This window comes from Protopterus annectens, chromosome 8.part0 (genome assembly GCF_019279795.1).
Source record: "Protopterus annectens isolate FY-2018-M chromosome 8.part0, PAN1.0, whole genome shotgun sequence".
Lineage (NCBI taxonomy): Eukaryota > Metazoa > Chordata > Ceratodontiformes > Protopteridae > Protopterus > Protopterus annectens.
In genome coordinates, this window is record NC_056741.1 from 584,665,910 (window position 1) to 584,687,065 (window position 21,156).

The following is a 21,156-nucleotide window of genomic DNA, read 5'->3' on the forward strand; positions in this document are numbered from 1 at the left end:
ACTTTGGGATGGAGGCATCTAATTTAACCAACAAAAAATGTTATTGGTGTCAGATTTTTAAGAATTTTATCATGGGTTAAAACGAAAAGGTGTGTTCCTTTTCATTTCAATGTGCATGTATTATGTATGAACACTGATTTTTCAATGAAGAAACTCGCATGGAAACCTTTAGCTGTCCTTAAAGCTACTTCATTAACTGAACAGAACTTTGACTCTACATGGACTGAGTATAGTGACCTGTGTTCACATAACATGAATGTTCCCTTTATATACGGGTATATGGAATGTTTTTATTGATCTGTGATGCCTTGCTCAATGCACTACTCCTGTCCTTTTTAATGTAGAACTGGTAAAATTAATTTCTGGGAGAAAATGGCATTGTAGCGCCCACAAAGTACTTCGATGAGGCAGATTTTATCTTACTTGGAATAAAAGTACCATCCCATTTGTATGTAGGTTCTTCTAAAGACTTCATTGGTTAGTATGCATGATATAACTGGCAAATGTGCCTGTATGTCGGTTATGCATAATTTGTTTGACATGTCCATTTGGAATGTCAGTCACACAGACCGCGCCTTCTGTGCTGTCTGAGCATGTGGAGTACTAGGATACAGTTATGCCCATAGATTCAAATGGAGATGAGAAAAATTAGCTATGTCACACATTTAGGAAACCCTCAGAGAGAAATGCATTTCCACAACCATCTTATCCCTATTAATGTAGAACAAATACAGAAGTTATGTACATTTTAAACTAAGTTTACTATCCATTTAGGGTCAATTGCCCCATATTTGATAGCTGCACCCCCAGCATTACCAAATTTAAGATTAAGGTTACCCATGCTAAAAAGCATGTAGCAGCCTGTGTCCCCTGTACTTTTATCTGTATTCCCCTTTCAGATGTGAAAAACAGTTTGCTTGCTTGCTTTCAGATAATAACTTTTAGCCTTAAGAAGTATTTTGGTTACCTTCTGAATAAAACTAAACTTTGCACTGTTCTGTTTAATGCCTTAAAGGCTGCTGAGGAGGCAAGCATTTTCAGATTCATTTACCCCAATTTCATAGTGCATTTTTCACTGAACCACTTGCCACTGTATCTTTAAATCCTGGATTTTTTCTTGTCAAAGGGAGCAGAAATCTCAAGAGTAATTGCATGTACCTGCAGACAGTTTTGTATCCTTAACTTTGCAGGTATCTTTTTAACTTAATTTCAAGCACAATATATAGAGTTCTCCTAGATAGCTACCTTTAGCACCAGACTTCATCTGTCATTAAGGTCATTTGCTAATGGTGGGGGATGGGGCAAGCTAATAACTGCAATTCTTGGTACTGTTTAAAACCTATGCATTTTAAAACTGTTTAATTTAGGATTCATAATACACAACTTGCTGAAAAGACCCCCCACCACCACCACCACATTTAAAATGCCCCTGACTGCTGCTGCTGTTGTGTCTTTCGGCTTTTCCCGGGTAGGGGTCGCCACAGCAGAACTCTCTAGCTGAAAATCGAACCGGACAGTGTCTTACTGTGAGGCGACAACGCTACCGCAGCACCACCACCGCGGGTAAAATGCCCCTGACTGCAAACTTTAAAAAACTGCTTTGCAATCTAACATGCAATTTACACTATGACATGCTTCGTACAAAACAAAGTCTTTTAAATAGTTTTCTCTTTAGTGTTTTTCTAAATGTTGATATGCTTTACAGTCCACCCACAAGTTTAACATAGTTAACCAGATTCTCACCTTTACATTTGCGAAAAATGGCTTTGCAAGAAATGTTTCATATTTTCCATTTATTCACTAATTTCACTGTCTCTTTCTTGATGCTACAGGAGTGTGGAAGGTGCTTCTGAAGGTTTGTAAGCTGGTCAGCTGTTGTACTGTTAGCAGAAAATAATCCATATAGCCAAGGCTGCTGTGTAGCAGTGATCATATGAACATCTATTGTTGGTGTAAGTTTTACACAACAGTACTTCAGTGCACTTTTTTCCAGTAAGCAATTTAAGCAACAAGGAGGTGGCAGTTAGAGTTTTAAAAAGCAGAAGTGGGTCTCAAAATGGGAATAGCCTCCTAAAAGGCATGGACATTCCTTGTCTGCGTAACTTTCCACTTGATCAGGTTCCCCTCCTCTCCCTACCTGGCATTTTTTTTTTTTCTCCATGTCTGAGATTTTCTCGCCCCTTGTGGCATTATATTATTCCGAATCCAGATGTCAGAAGCATAATCCAGCAGGGATACACTTGGTAGTGTGTCTAGCTCCTTGTCAAGGGTCCCTTTTTTGTCCAGGAAACCAAATTTCTCTTCCCATTTTGCACCACATGCCATCATACCACATAAACCTTAAGTTTAAGAAGTGTGGACAAAGCCAAAAATGGTGGACAAAAGTCCACAAATCTGGAATAAATTTTAAATATTCTTATAAACTTAGAAAGCTGTTAGAGTAATCCTCATTGGTTTGCCAGAAAACCATTAATTTAAGAAGCCGACCAGAAACAGGAGTCAAAACTTTGGACATTCTGTATAAATCTGGACATTTGAGAGGAATTTTTATCCAAGAATGTTTTTTTAGTTCTCAAAACAGAAGGATCGTGGAAGCTATGTGCTAGATTTTTTAAACCTTTGTCAGCATTCTGAAGTTCAAGATATTTCTTCATTCTAGTGTACCTTTGCTTGCCACATGAAATGTTGGATTTGTTTTTGTAGTCCCGAGTACATGGACATTCAGATCGATTGCACAGTAAGTGCAAAAGTGCACTACTGTACATCATGCCTAAATGCAAGCAGTTTGGTATGAGAGATCATTTGGGCCACACTAACAAGTTTTCCTCTGGCAGTTTGCACTGGGTAGAAGAAAAATGTCCTCGTACAAGAGGTAGTACTAGCAGCAAATTCTGTTATCCATCTTAAAAGGTGTCACTATCATGTATTTGAAGAATGAGAAAAAGGTGTCTGATCATATATTTGAAGAATGAGAAAAATGTCTGCATGGTATAGTAAGATCAGTAGCTTTGGGAAAAGTCAGAATTTATTATGTAAAACTTGTAAGCAGCAGGTGAAAGTAAACCACACTGAGGATAGGGGAGAATGCGAACTTGTTTTATGGTTGGTCTTGGTATCTGCTGTAGAATCTGCAGAAGTGTTTGTTACTCTAATCATGAATAACCATTTGTCTATTATTATTATTATTATTATTATTATTTTTAATAGTCACGTGATGCTTCCTAAAGACATAGCAAAATTGGTCCCAAGAAATCATCTAATGTCGGAGACTGAGTGGCGGAATCTTGGTGTGCAGCAGAGTCAAGGATGGGTGCATTATATGATTCATGAACCAGGTAAGTGTTGGTATGTTTAAGGTAGTGTGCAGGTCATAAAATGTTGGATTTCTGCTTGCACTGTAGATTTTTCATTTTATTACTTTGGGACCACCACCAGCATGGAATTTCTTCAGTAAAAGTGTATAGCTACAATTTAAAAAAAAAAAAAAGTAACATTCATTTAAAAGTTTATCTGATACAAGTGAATTTGGCTTGGACCCTTTTTCTTGCAGGGGTATGGTGACAGACTGTGAGCACGTGCTAAAAGAAAGGCAATAACTTCAGCGTTCATAAGATGGAGTAGTTGCCTCATGGCAGTTGTGTCTTTAGGCTTTTCCCGGTTAGGGGTCGCCACAGCGGAACTCCGGTCCGCTAAAGATTGGCAGTCGATTTTTACATGTAGAGTTGCCGGCCCTGATGCGCAGCCTTCAACGAAGGTATGCCCATTCACGCATGTCTCCACACAGTGAAGAAGCCAAATTATTAAAAAGGTTAACTTTGTGTCAGAACTATGAACAATAAAGTGGGTAAAAGGATACATTTCCAAACAGATGTAAACACTAATTTAAAGTCAGTAAGAAATGAGGGAAGGAAGGAGTTGAGTGGGTGGTGGATTAATTGTAGTAGACAACTGACCAAGCTGGGTGGGAAAGGAATGTGTGACCTCAGTTAATCAAAACAGGAGGGAACAAGAATGCAGAAGAATCTTAACCAGAAAAAAAAAAACACTCTCCCTATGTGACTACACAAAAAATGCTGTTCTTCCTACAGGTAGGTCTTCAGATTGAGAGAAGTGTCTGCTGAATCCGGAGATCTGATGTTCTTTTAATTCGTTCCTCAACTACTGGGTATCTGATCCAATTCGAAAACATTTACTAGACTCTTGGAGACCAACTTTCAAGCTCCTCCCTCTACCAATAATGGCCCAGTCAGCCTGCAATGCCCCAGATCTCATTTGCAGCCATGTCGCGACAGATGTGGATCCTTCTCGCAGAGCTTTTTTGGGTGCATGATCCTCTATTTTTTTTCTTTTCTTTTTTTTTTTTTTTTTCAGTGAGTGCAGTTACTTTAATTTTTTTTCTTGTCTTCCTTGTTTCTCATCATCTACCTCACTTACCTAGTTCTGTATCTTTCTTTCCCTTCTACATAAGGTAGCTGTCAAGTACCATTGTTGGTACCGTTCATTCCCTCCATCTTTTTTTTTTTTCTTCTTCTACCCTTCAGAATGTATCTTCTTTTACCATAATATTGTTGGTAGTTTCTTTTCTTCACCATGGCTGATAAAACCTACTAGTTTTAAGAAATGCACTTTTTGCGTGCTAAAGATCCCTAACACTGATGCCTGCAGGGAGTAGGTCTGTTGCTTGAGAGCTTCACACTTGAATACAGCCTGTACAGGTCTTAATTCTGTGGCCCTCGGCAACTGTTGGAACACAATGGTTCTGAAGGGCATAATACCACCACCTTCTGCTCCAGGGGCTCAGCCCCAACCCCCCCCCCCCCCCGCAAAAACTCTAAAGCCTCTGACTGTAGCCCATTCTCCAAAGTCCACTACTTTTTCAGAGCCTCCTAAAATTCAAAAGAAATCTAATCTGAAGTGAAAACTACAACAGTTGGCTCCGACATCTTCTGACCAGACACCTCCCTTTACTAAGTCTCCAGGTACCCAGTCCTCGGTGTACTCCTTGTAGCCTGTTTCTCCTTGGCTCCATTTTCCTTTCCTTCAGGAGCCCCTGAGGAGACCAGCTCAGCCCCTGTATACCACTTCCTCCAGGAGCATTTCCTATCCTGAAGTGGACAGTATGACGAAGTTTCTCAAATCCAGGGGGGGGGTTATCCTGGCTAGGTCTCCTATTGGATCTGTGAGCCTTCCTTCTAATTCCTATATTGTGATTTCTCCTTCTATCCATCTATTCATTTTTCAGAACCCTCAAAACAAAGCAGTTGGAGAGTATGCGCATCTTATCAGAAGACAGCAAGGTCTTTGGCTCCAGCTGCTTCCCTAACGAGTTTGGCACTGATCCCTTTGGACCAGGATGAGTCTCAGAGCCGAAGCATCGGTGGCTGTTCTGGGAAGCTGTGTTCCACTCAAAGGTTGACAGAGCCTTCCCTGCTCCTTGGAGCTTCAGAGATGGACAGCTCTGGTCTGACTCCCCCTCCGAGGGACATGCCCAGGCAGGGTCAGAGCATTGTGGCATCTGGAACTCCAGCTCTGGTTTCTCCCAGTCGTCCTGCTTTCAGGATTGTGGAGATGGTTTTCTCTTATCTGAGAGATTTGACTACTCTTTCCTGTTGGGATCCACAGCCTTTCCTCCTTTCATGTCAAAGCTCTAATCCTCTGCCTGAAGTGTCTCCCTTAAAGACTTCCCTTCTCTTTGGATACCTTTCCAGATCATCCTATGGAGGAGGCTCCCTATAAGAGAATGTGCAAGAGGAGACAGACTCCCCTCAGGAGTCCCTCCGACACTGACTTCTGAAGCCCCCCCCCCATCGATCTCCAACTGTTGAATTCTCCTTCAGAAATATTTTGGAAAATTCCAAGCAGAAAAGTGGATGGTCTTCCAAAGCCCCCTCCCAGGAGAAGTCTGTGTTCTTGGAAGCTTTGGGGTCCTGGCCAGCTACGTGTTTGAATCCCCTGGCTGATGACCTTTATAGATCCTAGTCTCTCGCCAGGCACGGAAGGAATTGGATACTGTAGAGCCATTCCCTGTCACCCTTCTAAGTTTCTTGCCTCCCTTAAGAACAGGCGACACTAGAGCGAGGGAGTTCCTGATGATGCTGTGTCGTGGGGGTAGCCACAAAGGAGTTGCTGGAGCAGAGGTCCTCTGTCCATCCCCATAAGAATCTAGAGCATTGGACAGATTTGGGAAGTGTGTTTTTTTTGCCTCTGCAACCTTTGCCTTACAATCTCTGAAATATGTAGCATATTTTACTAGGCTACAGCAGGATTTGACTAAAGACCTTTCCAGATTCCTGTCCTTCCATGTCTGTGGAGGATTAACAAAAATTAGCTGTCACAACTGGCCACTTTTTCTATACATTTCTAATGTGTCCATTAGGCTAATTTCCCATGGTTCAGGCATAGCCATTAAGAGAGATGCCTGGATGCGCTTGTGTGACTTTGCAGAGCCTTTCAAGTCTTCATTCATCAGTGCTTCCTTTAATGGATTCTTTGTTTGGCCCACTGTTAAGGAAACTCTTTCCAAGAGTGAACAAGATGGAAAGACCTTATCTGCAGTAGGGATATGCTTTTCTACTCCTTTGTGATCCATTTCAAGTAATCAACAAGGAGGTGAGAAAATCTGGTTCCATAAGCCCGAGAGTCCTTTGCAAGATTCATGTGGAGATATCTCCCCCAGAGCCAGGGGGATTCTAATGGAAGATGTCACCCTCTCAGCAGGGGAGTCCTATTGAACCAGGGTTTCAGAAATTATTTTTCAGAAACTTTCAACTCTCCTGAAAGGTTGCCTGACTGCACACCTATGATGGCAGTTTGTGAGGGGCACTCATCTCTGGACCCAGACCACCTGGGCATCAATAACAAAAGATTGTTTGGTGCTAAAAATTATAGGTTCATAGGTAGGTACTAGGCTATTGGCCCAAGGGCCTAAGTAAGACTAGCCAACGAAGTTCCTTGGCTTACACCAACCCAGGAAAGTTAATTTCCTGTGCCCCTGTTGAGCAGAGTCACAGAAGTGATCCTCTGAGTGTATTTCCTATTTCCCATCCATTCATCAAAATTTTTCTTGAGTGTTAATGAGGAACTTTGCTTGACATAGTAGATGGGTAGCTTGTTCCAGAGTATGGGAAGTCTCTGGGACAGGAATCTATCCCTCCAGCAAGTCCTTTTTATTGTAGTGGCAAGGTTTAGATCCGTAGAGTGTGTAGCTGAGGGATTGGGATTTCTTTAGGTGTAGCATTTCCAACAGCTCTGGGTTTGACATAGCTTTATATGTTGGGCAGAGATCACCTCGAAGTAGGCGATATGCTACAGAGTAAAGCTGGAGTTTTTTGAGACTGTCAGTGTAGGGCATCTGTTTGAGGCCAGTGATTCTCTTTGTGGCTGTGGCCTTTCCAGCTGCTGCAGATGTCTTGTGAGGTACATTACAAAAGGGGCATTGTACTCTATAATTGGTTTGAGTGTTGAGTAGAGGGGAACAATGACTTTTTTTTTTTCCCTGGATGAGAACCCTTTTATGATTAGGTGTGCTATGTAGAAGGATTCCCTGACTACTGTGGCAATGTGATGATCAAAGGAGAGACTACTGTCCACCTGGGTCCCAAGGTCTCTTATCGCACATTCATTGTTAAGAAGACTGCAGCCTTTGTCGTAGTTCATGGGTACATAGCTTTGGGATAACAATGTACTTTTTGGCATTGAGTTTGAGGCCATCGCTTTGACACCAGGCATCTGTCTCAGTGAGGCCCTTCTGTAGAATGTCCACATCATTTGGGGACTTGACTATAGCTCCTCGTTTGTAGTAATCTGTGAACTTCGTTAGCCAGAGGCTTTCTGTGTTAGCCTGTACTTCAGAGAAGTAGATACCAAACAGGAGAGGTCCCCGGACTGAACCCTGTGGTACTTCACGTGTCACTGGTTTGAAGTCAGATTTGGAGTTTGCAACTTTTACAGTGTGTGTTCTGTCAGTGAGCCAGTTAGCAACCTGTCTTGTAACCTTGGGATTTATACCTAGTTTAGTGAATTTAGCTATAATTCCAGAATGGGGAATGGTGTCGAAAGCCTTGGCGAGGTCAAGAAAGGCTGGGTGAACCACCTTAACCTAATCTACGCCTTTCGTGACTGTCTCAAAGAAGTCAACCATGTTCGGGAGGCAAGATCTGCTTTCACAAACCCGAACTGGGTGTGGTCCATAGTTTGGAGGTTACCAATGTCTTTGTTTAAGAATTCCATGATACGTTCCATGGCCTTGCAGAAGAGGCTAGTCAGGTTAATAGGGCGATAGTTCCCAGGATCAGTGGTGGCTCCCCCTGTGTGGAGTGGGATAACTGTTGCTGTGCGCCATTCAGTGGGTACAAAACCTGACATGAGGCTATGATTGAACATGATGCTTAGTGGGAAGCCAGTTCATTCTGAAGTTCGTGTAAAACGTAGCATGGGATGTCGTCCGGTCCCATGGATGCTGTGTTTTTTGGCTTTAGAGAGTGCTTATTTTACCTGTGAAGTTGTGATTAGAGGGACTCTGCATTCTTCCTGTATAGATATGGGCCCTTTGGGAGGGGGGGGGGGGATAAAGTTGGCCCTTTGGGGGGGGGGGTAAAGTTGGCGCTGAACCTATCTGCCAGGATGTTGGCAATCAGTTGGTTCTGTAAATTTTGTGCTATTGTGCTGTAACTCTGAGCAGATCTGGGTGTTGCCATTGAGATTCTTGACATAGCTACAGAATGCTTTGTCCTTAGAATCGGTGGCAATCTTGTTTTCATAGCTAGCTTTGGAGGATCTTGTAAGGGATCTCAGCTTCTTGCTGGGGCTGACGAGGGAGCTCCTCCACTTATGGGATTTTACTCTTTTTCAACAATTTCTTCCTTCTGTTGTAGTTTGTTTATGGTAGGGGACCACCAGATTGGCTTCCTTTTTTTTTTTTTTTGAGGATAGCATCTTGGTTCTGTTTGGGACAGGACGATCCATGCACTCGTGTAATTGCTTAGAGTGCATTTGTGTAGGATTCAGCAGTCGTAACTGTATTGTCCATCTGCATGGGAGTCATGAAGTTCACCACTTCTGTCTTAAGAAGCATGAAGTTGGCTTTGGAGAAATTTTTTACCGTGGTTTCCTTAATGGGGGGTGGGGGTGGGATGTGGATATCTAGAGTGATTAGCTTATTGTTGGACCTGACCAACGAGGAGTTGACTTCAGGTGTGGAACACCAGTCACTCATGTTGGTAATGACTAGGTCTAAGATATTGTTGCCCCTGGTGGGGGGGGGGTGTGGATAAGTTGATCCAGGGCATTGGAATTTATGAATTTCAGAAAATGCTGAGCAACGAAGTTGGTACATGAGTAATTTTTTAATATTTTCCAGTATATCAAGAAAAGAGGAGTGGGAATCCTGGGACATGGTGGGGGTTCTGTAGCAAGCTACAATTTGGATTGCAGTTTTGCCCAGAGTTAGTTGCACTTGGATAACCTCGGCTGCATTATGCTGAGCAACTAGCCTGGAGGTGTGGATATCCTTAATGCTTGGGCTACGAGATCGGAGAGTTCTTCCATGTCTCTTTTCATGTAGTCCAGGGAGGTACATCTCTGGTCGTTCACACCAACATATGGACAATCGGTCAAATTTGTACTTGTTGTAGAGTGCCTGGGTTATGTGGCAGATCCTGGCACCCAACAGGCAGCTGACTGTGATGTCCCACTCACCAGGCTAAACAAGGAGAAGGTCAGTGTGCCTGACTATAGAGTCACCTATGACTAGTGTGTTGTGTGCGTTGTTTTGCCTTATGGGCTGTGGTTGAGTGGCACACGTCTGTGGGCTGTGTCTTTTGGGTTGTGTTGGTGGGAGGTTGCTTACGTTTCTGCTTTGGAGGTCTCTGTTGCTTGAGCAGATCATTATTGAGAGCCTCCGCAAATGTTTTTGTGTTTCTTTGTGTGGATTTTGGTGGTGTAGGTTTAGTGGGACTATGATGAGTGTGGTGCAAGTGTTTATCTTCTCCTTTTGACTATCAAGTTCAGTCTTGGTTGGAGAGAGCTTTACCTCCAGTTTGGCTAGATGAGTGCATCTCTCAGAGGTTGTAGTGTTGGGTGGTAGGAGGGAGAGGGTTGTCTGTGTAAATGAGGTAATTGCTATATTGACCCAAAATAGACAGGAGAGAACACTGGGAGCTGACCCTTGGACATGCCTGAATAAAAAAACTGTTTTCCTCCAAACAAGTGAGGAAAGTGAGTACAAGAGCTGTTTTTCTCTAAGCAAGTGCCAAAACTGTTTTCCTGTAGGTAATGAGGAAGGGTGAGTGCTGTAGCAATTTGTAGTTTTAGTGCTTACAACAAGTGATGAGCACGGATAAGCAAATTCAAGTGCTAAAACTAAGGATCTGGATCTTGTTCTAGATGGGCTACCTACTGCTTACCACTCCCACTGATGAGCTAGAAGGCTTCCCTCCAACACAGAAAGGCTTGGGGGCACAGAAGCTTACAAACAGTCCTTGATGCAGCAAATCTGTATCTGGGCTAAACTAGTTACAGGGAAGGTGGGAAGCAAGTGCAAATGCAGGCTTTTAAACCAGAAAGTCGAAAGAGATGGAAAACCTGCCCAAATGGCCAATAAACTAAAATTTCTAAGCCAGAATCCACTCTTGTGATAGGCTACCTAGTGGTTACCACTCCCACTGATGAGCTCTGAAGGCTTCCCTCCAACCTTAAGTTGTTTCATGCCACTTTCCCAGATTCCCTCAACTAAAAGAAAAAGGCTTCCTGATGTTCCACCCAGTCAGAGGGAGGCAGCAGCTCAAGAAATGCAAAAGCTGATAGACTACAGTCATCTAGGATGTCCCACCTGACCAGAAAGAATTCTGAACTTACTCAAGATTCTTTGTAGTGCCAAAGAAAACTGGGGACCAGAGGCCAATTTTGGACCTAATCAGACTGAATCAAATTTATGAAGAAGTCAAAGTTCTGAATGGTCACGGCTCAGTCCATTCTGCTATTTCTACGCAAGGAAGATCGGATGTTCTCCACTGATCTTCAAGATGGTTACTATCGCATCAAGATGAACAGACAGTCCCGGAGAACTTTGCGCTCTCTGCTGGTGGGTAGGTACTACCAGTTCAGTGCCCTGCCCTTTGGTCTCACCACAGCTCCCAGGGTGTGTACCAAACATATGGCAGTGGTTAGCAGCTCACTTGAGACTGCTGGGATTGCAAGTGGTTCCATACCTAGACAACTGGCTCCTCACTGCCCCAACCAAGCATCTTCTAGAGAAATCGAGGGCTACTTGCTCCAGTGATGTCAATCTCTCTAGCCATCTCAATCGACATATGCAAGTCTCATCTTAAACCTGTATAGAGCCTGGAGTTCATAGGTGCTCAGTTGAACAGTCAGTCAAATAGCCTTTCTGCCACCACATTGAGTATGGACCATCAGGTGTAGCAAATTATCTCACACTCTTCTCCCCCATCCAAACTTATTCTTCAGGCCTTGGAGTCAATAGCAACGGCCATAACCTTAGATGAGCTTCTATATCACTGTTGAAATATTCATTAAAGAAGGGCTATCCTACCCCCTGGTAGGCTGTCAATTCACTGGTTTACATGAGCTTAAAAGAGATCTTGTTTGTGCTTTGTCATATTTATGCTTCCTGCATAGAACGTAGGGTATAAAAGGGAGATACAGACACAACTGCCCAGAACTTCTTCTGCCGCCAGTTCGAATGCCATTGTTGCCTGCTTGAAAATTTTGTTGTTGTACTGACTTCAGCAACCCCCTGTTGGGGGTTTTGTTTTTCAGTTTACTTTGTTGTTGTTGTATTTTTTATCATTACCAAGAGTTAGGGTCCTGTAGATGCCGTGGTGGTACGGCGGTAGCATTGTTACCTCACAGCAAGAGATTCTCCCATTCGATTCTCTGCTTGGCAGTGCCTTCTGTGTGGAGTCTGCATGTCCTCCCCACGGTTGGGTAGCGTTCGAAAGACATGCGTGCGTAAATGGGCATGCCTTTGAAGGTTGGGTGTCGAGCTGACACCTCTGCGTTTTGTAAAAATCTACTGCCAGTCATTAGCAGACCAGAGTTCCGCTGTGGCAACCCCTTACCGGGAAAAAGCCAAAAGTCCAACAACCACCAAGAGTTAGGGTCATACAAGAGGGGAAAATGTCAGTGTGGGAGGCAGATTTCCCATATGGATAGTCACGAACAGTGTCTTCTTTGCTTGGGTGCTTCCCACGACCCTACCTCTTGTAGTATCTGAATCTTTTTGTCTTCCCTAGCCATTTATCTTGAAAACCAATGGCTTAGACAGTTAACCCAGGGTACCATGGCATAATCTTTTAACAATGAGATATTCCTGCTAGGTAAGAAGGCTAAGAAGTCTCTGACCGTTTCTTTAGCTGTCCAGCGTCCACTGGACATCTCTTTAGAATCCGTTAATAGCTCTGTAGGTCATTCAGGGTTTACTTTGGATTTCTCTGCTGCAACCTCTCCAAAGGCAATCATGGATCTGTCCTTTCGGATGTCCTCTGAGGCTTTGCAGGTGTCTGCGCTAAATGTCTAGGGGGAGCTGCTGTTGAATTTGTTAGAGGGTCCTAGAGGGATTTTGCAAATATTGGTTAGGAAGTTCTAGGTTCTTTTCTCAAATCTTGCGAAGGGTCAGAACCTCCAGTATTTGTTAGGGCTAAAGTCCCTTCTAAGAAAAGAGAAAAGCTGAAGCATGTTTGTCTGTCCTGTGGCTCCTCAAAGGGAATGGTGTGAGTTTACTCAGGACTTGTTCTCTGCCCTAATGGCTCTAAAGTCTCCTCAAGGAGTTTCAGTACCTCCTCCTCCTTGGACCTCTACCCCTCCTAAATGGTTTAGGGAGCCATATTCCTCCAATGAGGATTCCCTGCCTGGTGAGGGGTCTTATTCCTATTCGCAGATGCATTCACCTTAGGCGTGGCTCTGATGAGTAATCTATTAACCCCGAGTCTCCTTTTGAGGAATTGTCCTTTGAGGGCACAATTGCTATGATGGAATTCTTTAAGTGGGATCCTTCTCAAGTGTCTGGTGGGAGGTTGGCATAATGGTTAAGGTATTTACTTTGCAGACACAAGGTGCATGGTTTGATTCTCCCCTGGGGAAGTTTGGCTAGGCTTAAAATGGCCCACAAGGGCAGTTAGCCTAGTACTGATTAATGAACCTATAATCAGAGATGATGCATGTTAATATAAGGTTCTTGAGGATTGTCTATTTTTATTTAAATGTCGTCCTGCTGATCCTACTGTGGTCATTCTGTTCTGACAAACCTTCCAGACCTTATCCCTGTAAGGATAGCAGGGCTATGGAGAGGATTGGCAAGGAAGTTTACACTGCCTCTATTTTGGCCTTTAGGGTTATTTAATTACCCAACCCACATGATTAGGTATCCTCTGGCCTTGATTGCTCATGCTCGTCAGGTTATCTATCCCCTCTCTGATTCTAATGGCAAATCCTCTGCTTTATCTGCTTTAGGTTCTGCTTCAAGTGGCTTGCCACTCGTGTGGCTGTGATGCTGCTGATGCCTCTTCTAGGGCTGTGGCTTTAGGGTAAGTCATGAGGTGTTATTCTTGGCTTTGTCTCCGCCTTTTCCTGAGGACATAAAGGCCGCATTGCTGGATGCTCCTTTGGATAATGTTCATCTTTTATGGACTGCTGTTGCTGACTTGAAGTCTCTTCAAGAGAAAGACAAAGCCTTGCAAGATCTTAAACATATTTTTTTGTCTCATATTCCCAAGTTCCAAAGGAAATATCCTTCAAGATCTGCTTTTGTTCACGGGCAGCCTGCCATGCCTCTGGTAGGGTGAGACGAGGGCCCCCTGTGCTAAGAATTCACAGATTTCTGTGGCCCAGAAGCTTTCTTTTATCTGATAAGTCTGCTTCTTTCTCTTTTGACAGTTCAACCCCCACCACCACCACCACCACCACCACACACGCGCACACACACCTACCTTTAGACCAAGTTCTTTTGTCTCTCTGGCTCTCCCTTTGTCTTCCAAATTGGCATCTCATCACTTTAGATTCTAGAGATGTTCTTCGTGTTTCACTGTTGCAGTCATTACACTTGGGTTATCCTGCTGGCAGGCTACACTCAGTCGGCCTGAATTCCAAAGTCTAGGTCCGGCGTTGGTTGCTGTCACCTCTTGCCTGACTTCAGTGCGCCAGGGGTATAAAAGATGCAGCTGACGCCATTTTCTTCGGTCTTTCTTGCCGTGCGGTGCCCGAAGCATAAGCAGTTCGCAAGTGCCGGTCGGCCGACTCCTGAGATTTTCATGTTTGAATTTCAGATCCAAAGTCTACATTAAAAGCTAAGTACCTCATTGGGGAAACTTTTTTTTTCTTGCTTCAGACCGATGTCAGAAAATGTTAATTGTATTTCTTGTGGGAAGCAAATACCTCCATAAGGACTTTCATTCTTACTGTATTCCTTGCCTAGGCCCTGATCACGACGTTGCTAGTTGTCGGTTTTGTGCTAGATTTAACCAACACACTATTAAGTGTCGGTACGATTTTGCATTACACTATTTTGGCAGAAGATTTAATTATACTATGTCGTCGGATAGCCATTAGACTACCGGAATTCACAAGAAACGCAAAGAAAAGGACAGGCATCCGAGGTCCAAAACGGATGACGAGGCTTCTTCTAAGCCAGTTGCCGGTTCTCAATGAGGTGCCTTTGCAGACCCTGACGCCCGCTATGTTAGATCCACAGGCCGCTACCGACTCCCACGTGGAGTCGCCTAGGCCGCTGGAGACTCAAGGTATTGGACCTTTGGAGACTTTTCCCTCAGATGGGTCCAGAGCCACTGAGCAGGCATCGGCTTCTGAGGGTGTTTTCAGACCAACTCAATTATACATTAAAACGACTTCAGCTTCAAAGGCAAAGACTAAAGCACCCTTAAAGACAAAGAAACAAGTACAACAGCTTCATGGACAGGCCTCCATGCCCAAAAAGCAGATGCTCAGAATGGCCGAAGACTTAAATTACTTTGATCAGGGGTTCCCATCCCCCACCTGATAAAAGGCCTAGGCAAGAGACAGAATATGAATCTTCAGATCAGGTTTCCAGTTATCTGATTCCTCTTCGATCAGGAATACTCTCTTCCTCCCTATGAGGATTCTGATGCTGAAGAATCTATCCCTTCAGCCTCTGCTCCTGAGGATTACTCTTTTGGGGAAACCTTGCACACTATGAGGGAGCATTTCCATTGGGAGAGCTAAGATTTTTCAGAATCTAAGAAAAGGCTCAGACTTCCTTCTACTACCACAACACAGGCCCCTAGCTATTCCACCTGTGTTAGACATTGTTGTATTTTCAGAGTCCAGTCTGACCCCTGACTCCTTACCTCCAGCTCCTGTTAAGCCAGACAGGTACTACAGGGTTCCTGACTCTCCTAAATTCCTTTTCCAAAACCCTGCTGCTGACCCAGAAGCTATCCCTCAGGGTCCCAAAGGGGTCAAGGCTTCCGCTGCAAAAAACTCTACCCCCTCTGACAGGGATTCTAGGGCATTAGACAGATGGGGGGGGGGGGAGATTTACACTCCCGCTACCTTGGGTATAAAGGCTTTAAATTGTCAGTTTCATATGCTCAAATATCAGCAATATATTATGTCACTGCTTAAACGGAAAATGTTGACAAATTCTGAATGTGCAGAAAACAAAGAGATGCAGGATTTATTGCATGTAGCTGAACAAGTTGGAAAGCATACTTTGCAATGTGGTTTTGATTCTTTGGAGGCCTCCTGCAGAGCCGCTGTTACGGGTTCTGTCATCAGAAGGCATGCTTGGTCTGCCTGATCATGTCAAAGCAAAATTATTAGATGTCCCATTACAGCACGATACTTTGTTTGGTGTTAAAGCAGAAGAGGTGTTAAAGAAAATGGAGGACAAAGCTAAATCTATGCAAACGGTTAAAGATTTCTTACAGGTTCAGCCTCCAAGATTTAGCAGACACTGGCCTACAAAGAATTGGTCCTTTCCAGTGTCAGACAGACCACAAAGGGGCAGATAGACTCTCAAGAGGCAGATCCCAGCCCCAAGGTTTGTACAGGTCTAAACAATGGGGTGCTTCTACCTCCAAAAGTGGAGAAGACAAATCACAGCCATGCAGGGAACAGTCCCAGTGACTTCCCCCTGCCTGCACCAAGCACTTATCTTCTGGCAGCACCTTTAGAGGGAAAACTAGCACTTTTTTCTCAAAACTGGCAAGTAATAACCCAGGACAAATGGGTCCTAGACAGTGTCACAGGGCTACAAGTTTCACTTCCATACCCTGCCAAGGACAAACTGTTGGCCAGACCTACCAAAACATCAATGGGCATACGCACAAAAGCAAGTCTCATCCCTCATGGACATGAGGGCCATTCAACAAGTACCAGAGCAAGAGCAGGGACAAGGATTTTATCCAAGACTGTTCTTGGTGCCAAGAAAGGACAAGACCAATACAATATCTATTCTGAATGCATTTCTGGATATACCAAAATTCAAAATGTTGACTCTACAGCAACTTCTGCCCATGCTGGGCAAGAAGGCTTGGCTTGTGACTTTAGACCCAAGAGGCATACCTGCCGAAGATACCACAGATTCAAAGCTGGCTCAATGCATTACCAATTCTCTGCACTGCCCTTTGGCTTCTCTACTGCGCCCAGGGTCTTCACAAAGTGCCTGGCACCAGTAATTGCATTCTGCAGACAAAAAGGAATACAAATATATCCTTACTTGGACGGCTTGTCAACGAAAAGAAATCAAAACTAGTACCCTGTCAAGAGATAATATTCCTGGGTGCAAGCTTAAATACAACTGCCCAGATGGCTCATCTCACACCAGACAAACAAAAGCAACTGACTACCTATTTCAACCTGTTGGCAACAAAAGCCAAGTTATCTGCAAGAAAAATTCTGCAGGCTTTGGGCTTCATGGCATCCTGCATTCTACTAATTCCATATGCGAGACTGCATATGAGGAAACTTCAATGGTACCTAAATTGGACTCAACATTGCCACAGCCTGGAAACAATAATTACCCTCATTCCCTGCCTGCAACAGGAGTTTGTTTGGTGGGCGAAGGCTTGTCACTACAACAAGGGACAGACATTCACTTTACCCCAAGCCACGCAGATATTAACAACGGATGCATCAGATTATGCCTGGGGGGCCCACATGGCAGGAAAATGTATTCAAGGCACATGGTCCACAAACCAAATGCATCTACATATCAATCAAAAAGAGATGCTAGCTGTTCAGAATGCCCTGACAGCCTTCAAGGACCTACTTTATCCGGGACAACTACTGATAAGGACAGACACCACGGTCATGTGGTATATAAACAAGCAGGGAGGCACTCATTCTTACCCCCTTTTGCAGACTAGCCATGACTTTGTGGGACACAGCATTGACTTACCAAGTACATTTGCAGGCACAATTCCTGCCAGGAAAGATAAATACTCTGGCAAACGAACTAAGCAGAAACCTCATGGATCCCCACGAGTGGAAATTGGATCCACAAGTCTTCAGCATGATAACAAGGAAATGGGGATGCCCGGATATAGACCTATTTGCATCTCCTCAGAACTACCAACTAAAAAGTTTCTGCACGAGGACTTATCACAGACGAGCATGATAAGTGGACGCCCTATCAGTATATGCCTTTCCTCCACTGCCTCTCCTCCCCAAGGTACTCCTAAAGGTCAGACAAGAGAAGCCAAAGATAATACTGATTGCCCCAGACTGGCCCTGCCAGTACTGGTATTCAATCCCAAGGAACTTGTCTCAATGCCCAGCTTGGACCTTGCCTCAAATACCTGATCTACTATCCCAACAAAACAATCAGATCCTGCACAGCCAACTAAAAACTTTGAATCTGGCAGCATGGCGGATACAAAATGCACCTCTCACTAAAGCTGTAATGGATGTCATTTTTGAGGCCAGAAGGCCTAGTACCAGAAAATCTTACGCTGGAAAATGGAAGAGATTCTGTGCTTGGAACCAGGCAAAATGAATTGACACAGATGTACCAAATATTCCTCAGGTTTTCCAATACTTAACTGAGATGCTGGACAAAGGCCTATCCTTTTTATCAATTAAAATTCATGCCTCTGCCATTTCAGCTCATTACAGTTCAGATCCACTAATCTTTTCTCATCCCTTGTTAAGGCAGTACCTCAGAGGAGCCAAAAACTTAAGGCCTCCAAGGAGATCACCAATACCAGCATGGGACCTCAGTTATGTTTTGGAAAAACTCACCCTGCCTCCTTTTGAGCCAGCCGCTGCAGCTGAAATAAAGTTTTTATCTTGGAAAACTGCTCTGCTCCTAGCAATAACCTCTGCAAGACTAGTCTCAGAGCTAAAGGCACTCACGGCTGTGGAACCTTTTATCATTTTTTATCCAGAGAGGGTGTCTTTGAGGACAAACCTGCCATTTATGCCTAAGGTAGTGTCCAGTGTGGCCCTTAACCAAACTATTTATCTGCCTACTTTTTATCCAAACCCACAGAATAAGGGGGAGAGTTCTGCATTCTTTGGACATACTCAGACAGCTACACTTCTACTTGGACAGAACCAAAGCTTTCAGAAATAGAGCAACTACTAGTGGCATATGCTGCAGGATCACAAGGAAAGGCTATCTCAAAGCAGACTATTTCAAAGTGGATAGTCCACTGCATTCGTTTCTGCTATTCACAACATGGCAAGCCAGTGCCTAAGGGCATTAGGCCACATGCAACCAGAGCAGCAGCCACTTCAGCAGCCTTCCTCAGGGGAGTACCAACCAAAGACATTCTAGAGGCTGCTACCTGGAGTTCAGTGCACACCTTTACAAAGCACTATAATTTACTACTCTACTCTAAATCCAGGGTAGGCTTTGCCACTGCAGTTCTGCAGGGCCTCATAGCCGCTCCTAATGCTATTTAGCTCCAGCCTCCCAACCATAGCTTTGGGATTCAACCCAAGTGTAATGACTGCAACAGTGAAACACGAAGAACATAGTACAGTTGTGTACACTTACCGTAAATGTAGATGTTCGAGTGTATTCACTGTTGCAGTCCAGGTTACCCACCCACCATCCCCATCACATTGCTGCAACTTATCTCCACTTTTCTAATCTGTACAACCTATGTGGTGTATTTGCTTGTAGATGAAGGTATTACATATTTTGGTGCATGCATGTTTTATTGTTTTTTTTTTTTTAGCCTACCCTTTTGGGGACACCTGACATCTGGGGCAAGAAAAACTGAAGAAAATGGTGTCGTCTGCATCTTTTATACCCCCTGGTGCACTGACATCGGGGAAGAGGTGACAGCAACCGAAGCCGGACCTAGACTTTGGAATTCAGGCCGACTGAGGGTAGCCTGCCAGCAGGATAACCAGAGTGTAATGACTGCAACAGTGAATACACTCTTAACATCTACATTTATGGTAAGTGTACAAAACTACTTTTTCTGTCCCTTGTTAGGGTTACTTCATGGTATAGAAAACTTGCTCCTTTTTCTGGGATTCCTCAACTTCCTCTTGAGCAACTTCTTTTCCTGGAGATTCTAACGTCCTTGTTGAACCAATGGACCACTCAACCACTTCCCTCTTCCCAAGTGCGATGGGGTTTTTATTCCAGGATGTTTTTGGTTCCCCAGAAGGAAGGTACTTGGAGACTTACTTGTATCTGTCCCAGCTCAACATCTTTCTTGAGATTCCTTTTTTGGATGGTTATTTTTAAGCTTGTGTTCCCTCTTTTATTACCCAAAGCTTTTCTGGTGTCCTTGGGTCTGAAAGATGCTTACCTTCATACCCCTACTCACTCTTCAGGAAATTTTTGTTTTTGTGTCTTCCTCTCATTTTCAGTTCTCTGCTTTGCCCTTTGGCGCCTCTACTGCCCGAAGGGTTTTCAGAAACTGCTTTGCCCCTCTGATTGCCTTCTGCCAAGGTATTCAGATTTTTCCTTATCTAGAAGATCTGTTGCTTCAGGCTTCTCCCAGTCTATTTGAACTGCAATTTCTGCAACACCATTTCTCGAAGTCTGGAGATTGTCATCAACTTCCAAAAGTCAGTCCTGACTCCCTCTCAGGATCATGTGTATCTGGGTTGCAGGATTCAGATAGTGCCAGTGTTGGTCTTTCTTCCTCTTCCAAAGGTATTGTCGTTGACCGCCTTAAGTCTCTTTTTCCCTGACTGCCATGCCAGCCAGGAATTTTGTTTAGGTCTTGGGCTTCATGGCCTCTTCTATTCTGATGCTTCCTTTTGCCATACTGGATATGCAGAAGCTTCAGTGATATCCAATTTGGTTTGACTGCAGGATCATCACCCACTGAATTTCAGTGTACCTCTCCTTCCCTGTCCCAAGAAGGGATTAGAGTGGTGGATTTGACAGTTCACTCTCAACCCATGCCAGCCCTTTTTAGCCTCCAGTCCCTTTTCGAGAGCTGTTCACTGATGGCTTGGACATGGGGTGGGAGATATCTCTTGGTCACCTGAAAGTTCAGAGTCTTTGGCTTCCCTATCAGGAGTCGGACCATATCAACATCAGATATGAGGGCTCTGATTCTGGCCCTTCAGGCTTTTCACCCCATGTTTTGTCTGGGTCCCTTGAAGATGTACACAAACAGCACTACAATAATGTGGTCTGTCAACAAGCAGAGGGGGCTGTGAAATCTTGCCTCTTCTGCAGGATGATGCTTCAGACTTGGGATGTGGCTCTCCATTATCCGTTAACTCTTCAGGCAATATGCATTCCTTCAGAGCACAATCTTGGGGCAGCCTCTCTGTGAGCAGGTCCAAAACACAGGCCCACGAATGGATGCTTCACAGATGCACGTTTCTGTACTTTGACCACTGGTGGAGGATTCCTCATATCTTTTTGTCTCCCCTCTGAACAGGCTGGTTCCTCTCCTTTTCCAGAGTGCCATGCCATCTGGCCTGGAAGGTGGACTCCCTTTCCTTGGAAGGGAAGATTTCTTTGATATCTCCCTCCCTCTGCTTCCAAGATTCCTGGAGAAGATTAAGCTGGACTCCCCAAAAATCATGCTACTGACTTCCTTTTGGCCAAGACAGCACTGGTTTACCCCTCTTAATGCATCTGGCCAGGGGCAATCATCACAACTTACCTCACCGGTTGGATCTCCTTAAACAGGACAAGCGGTCTGTCCTCCATCCCCACTTGTCCACTCTGCAACT

General features: G+C 44.2%; 1 protein-coding gene across 1 annotated transcript in view; it reads left to right on the forward strand.

The window, feature by feature from the left end:
* Window positions 1–21,156, forward strand: part of CKS1B (CDC28 protein kinase regulatory subunit 1B) — a 281,779-nt gene that overhangs the window by 212,915 nt on the left and 47,708 nt on the right. Inside the window, exon 2 of the mRNA XM_044080085.1 lies at window positions 3,208–3,335. Coding sequence (XP_043936020.1) covers window positions 3,208–3,335 — 128 coding nt within the window. The remainder of the gene's footprint in view (window positions 1–3,207; window positions 3,336–21,156) is intronic.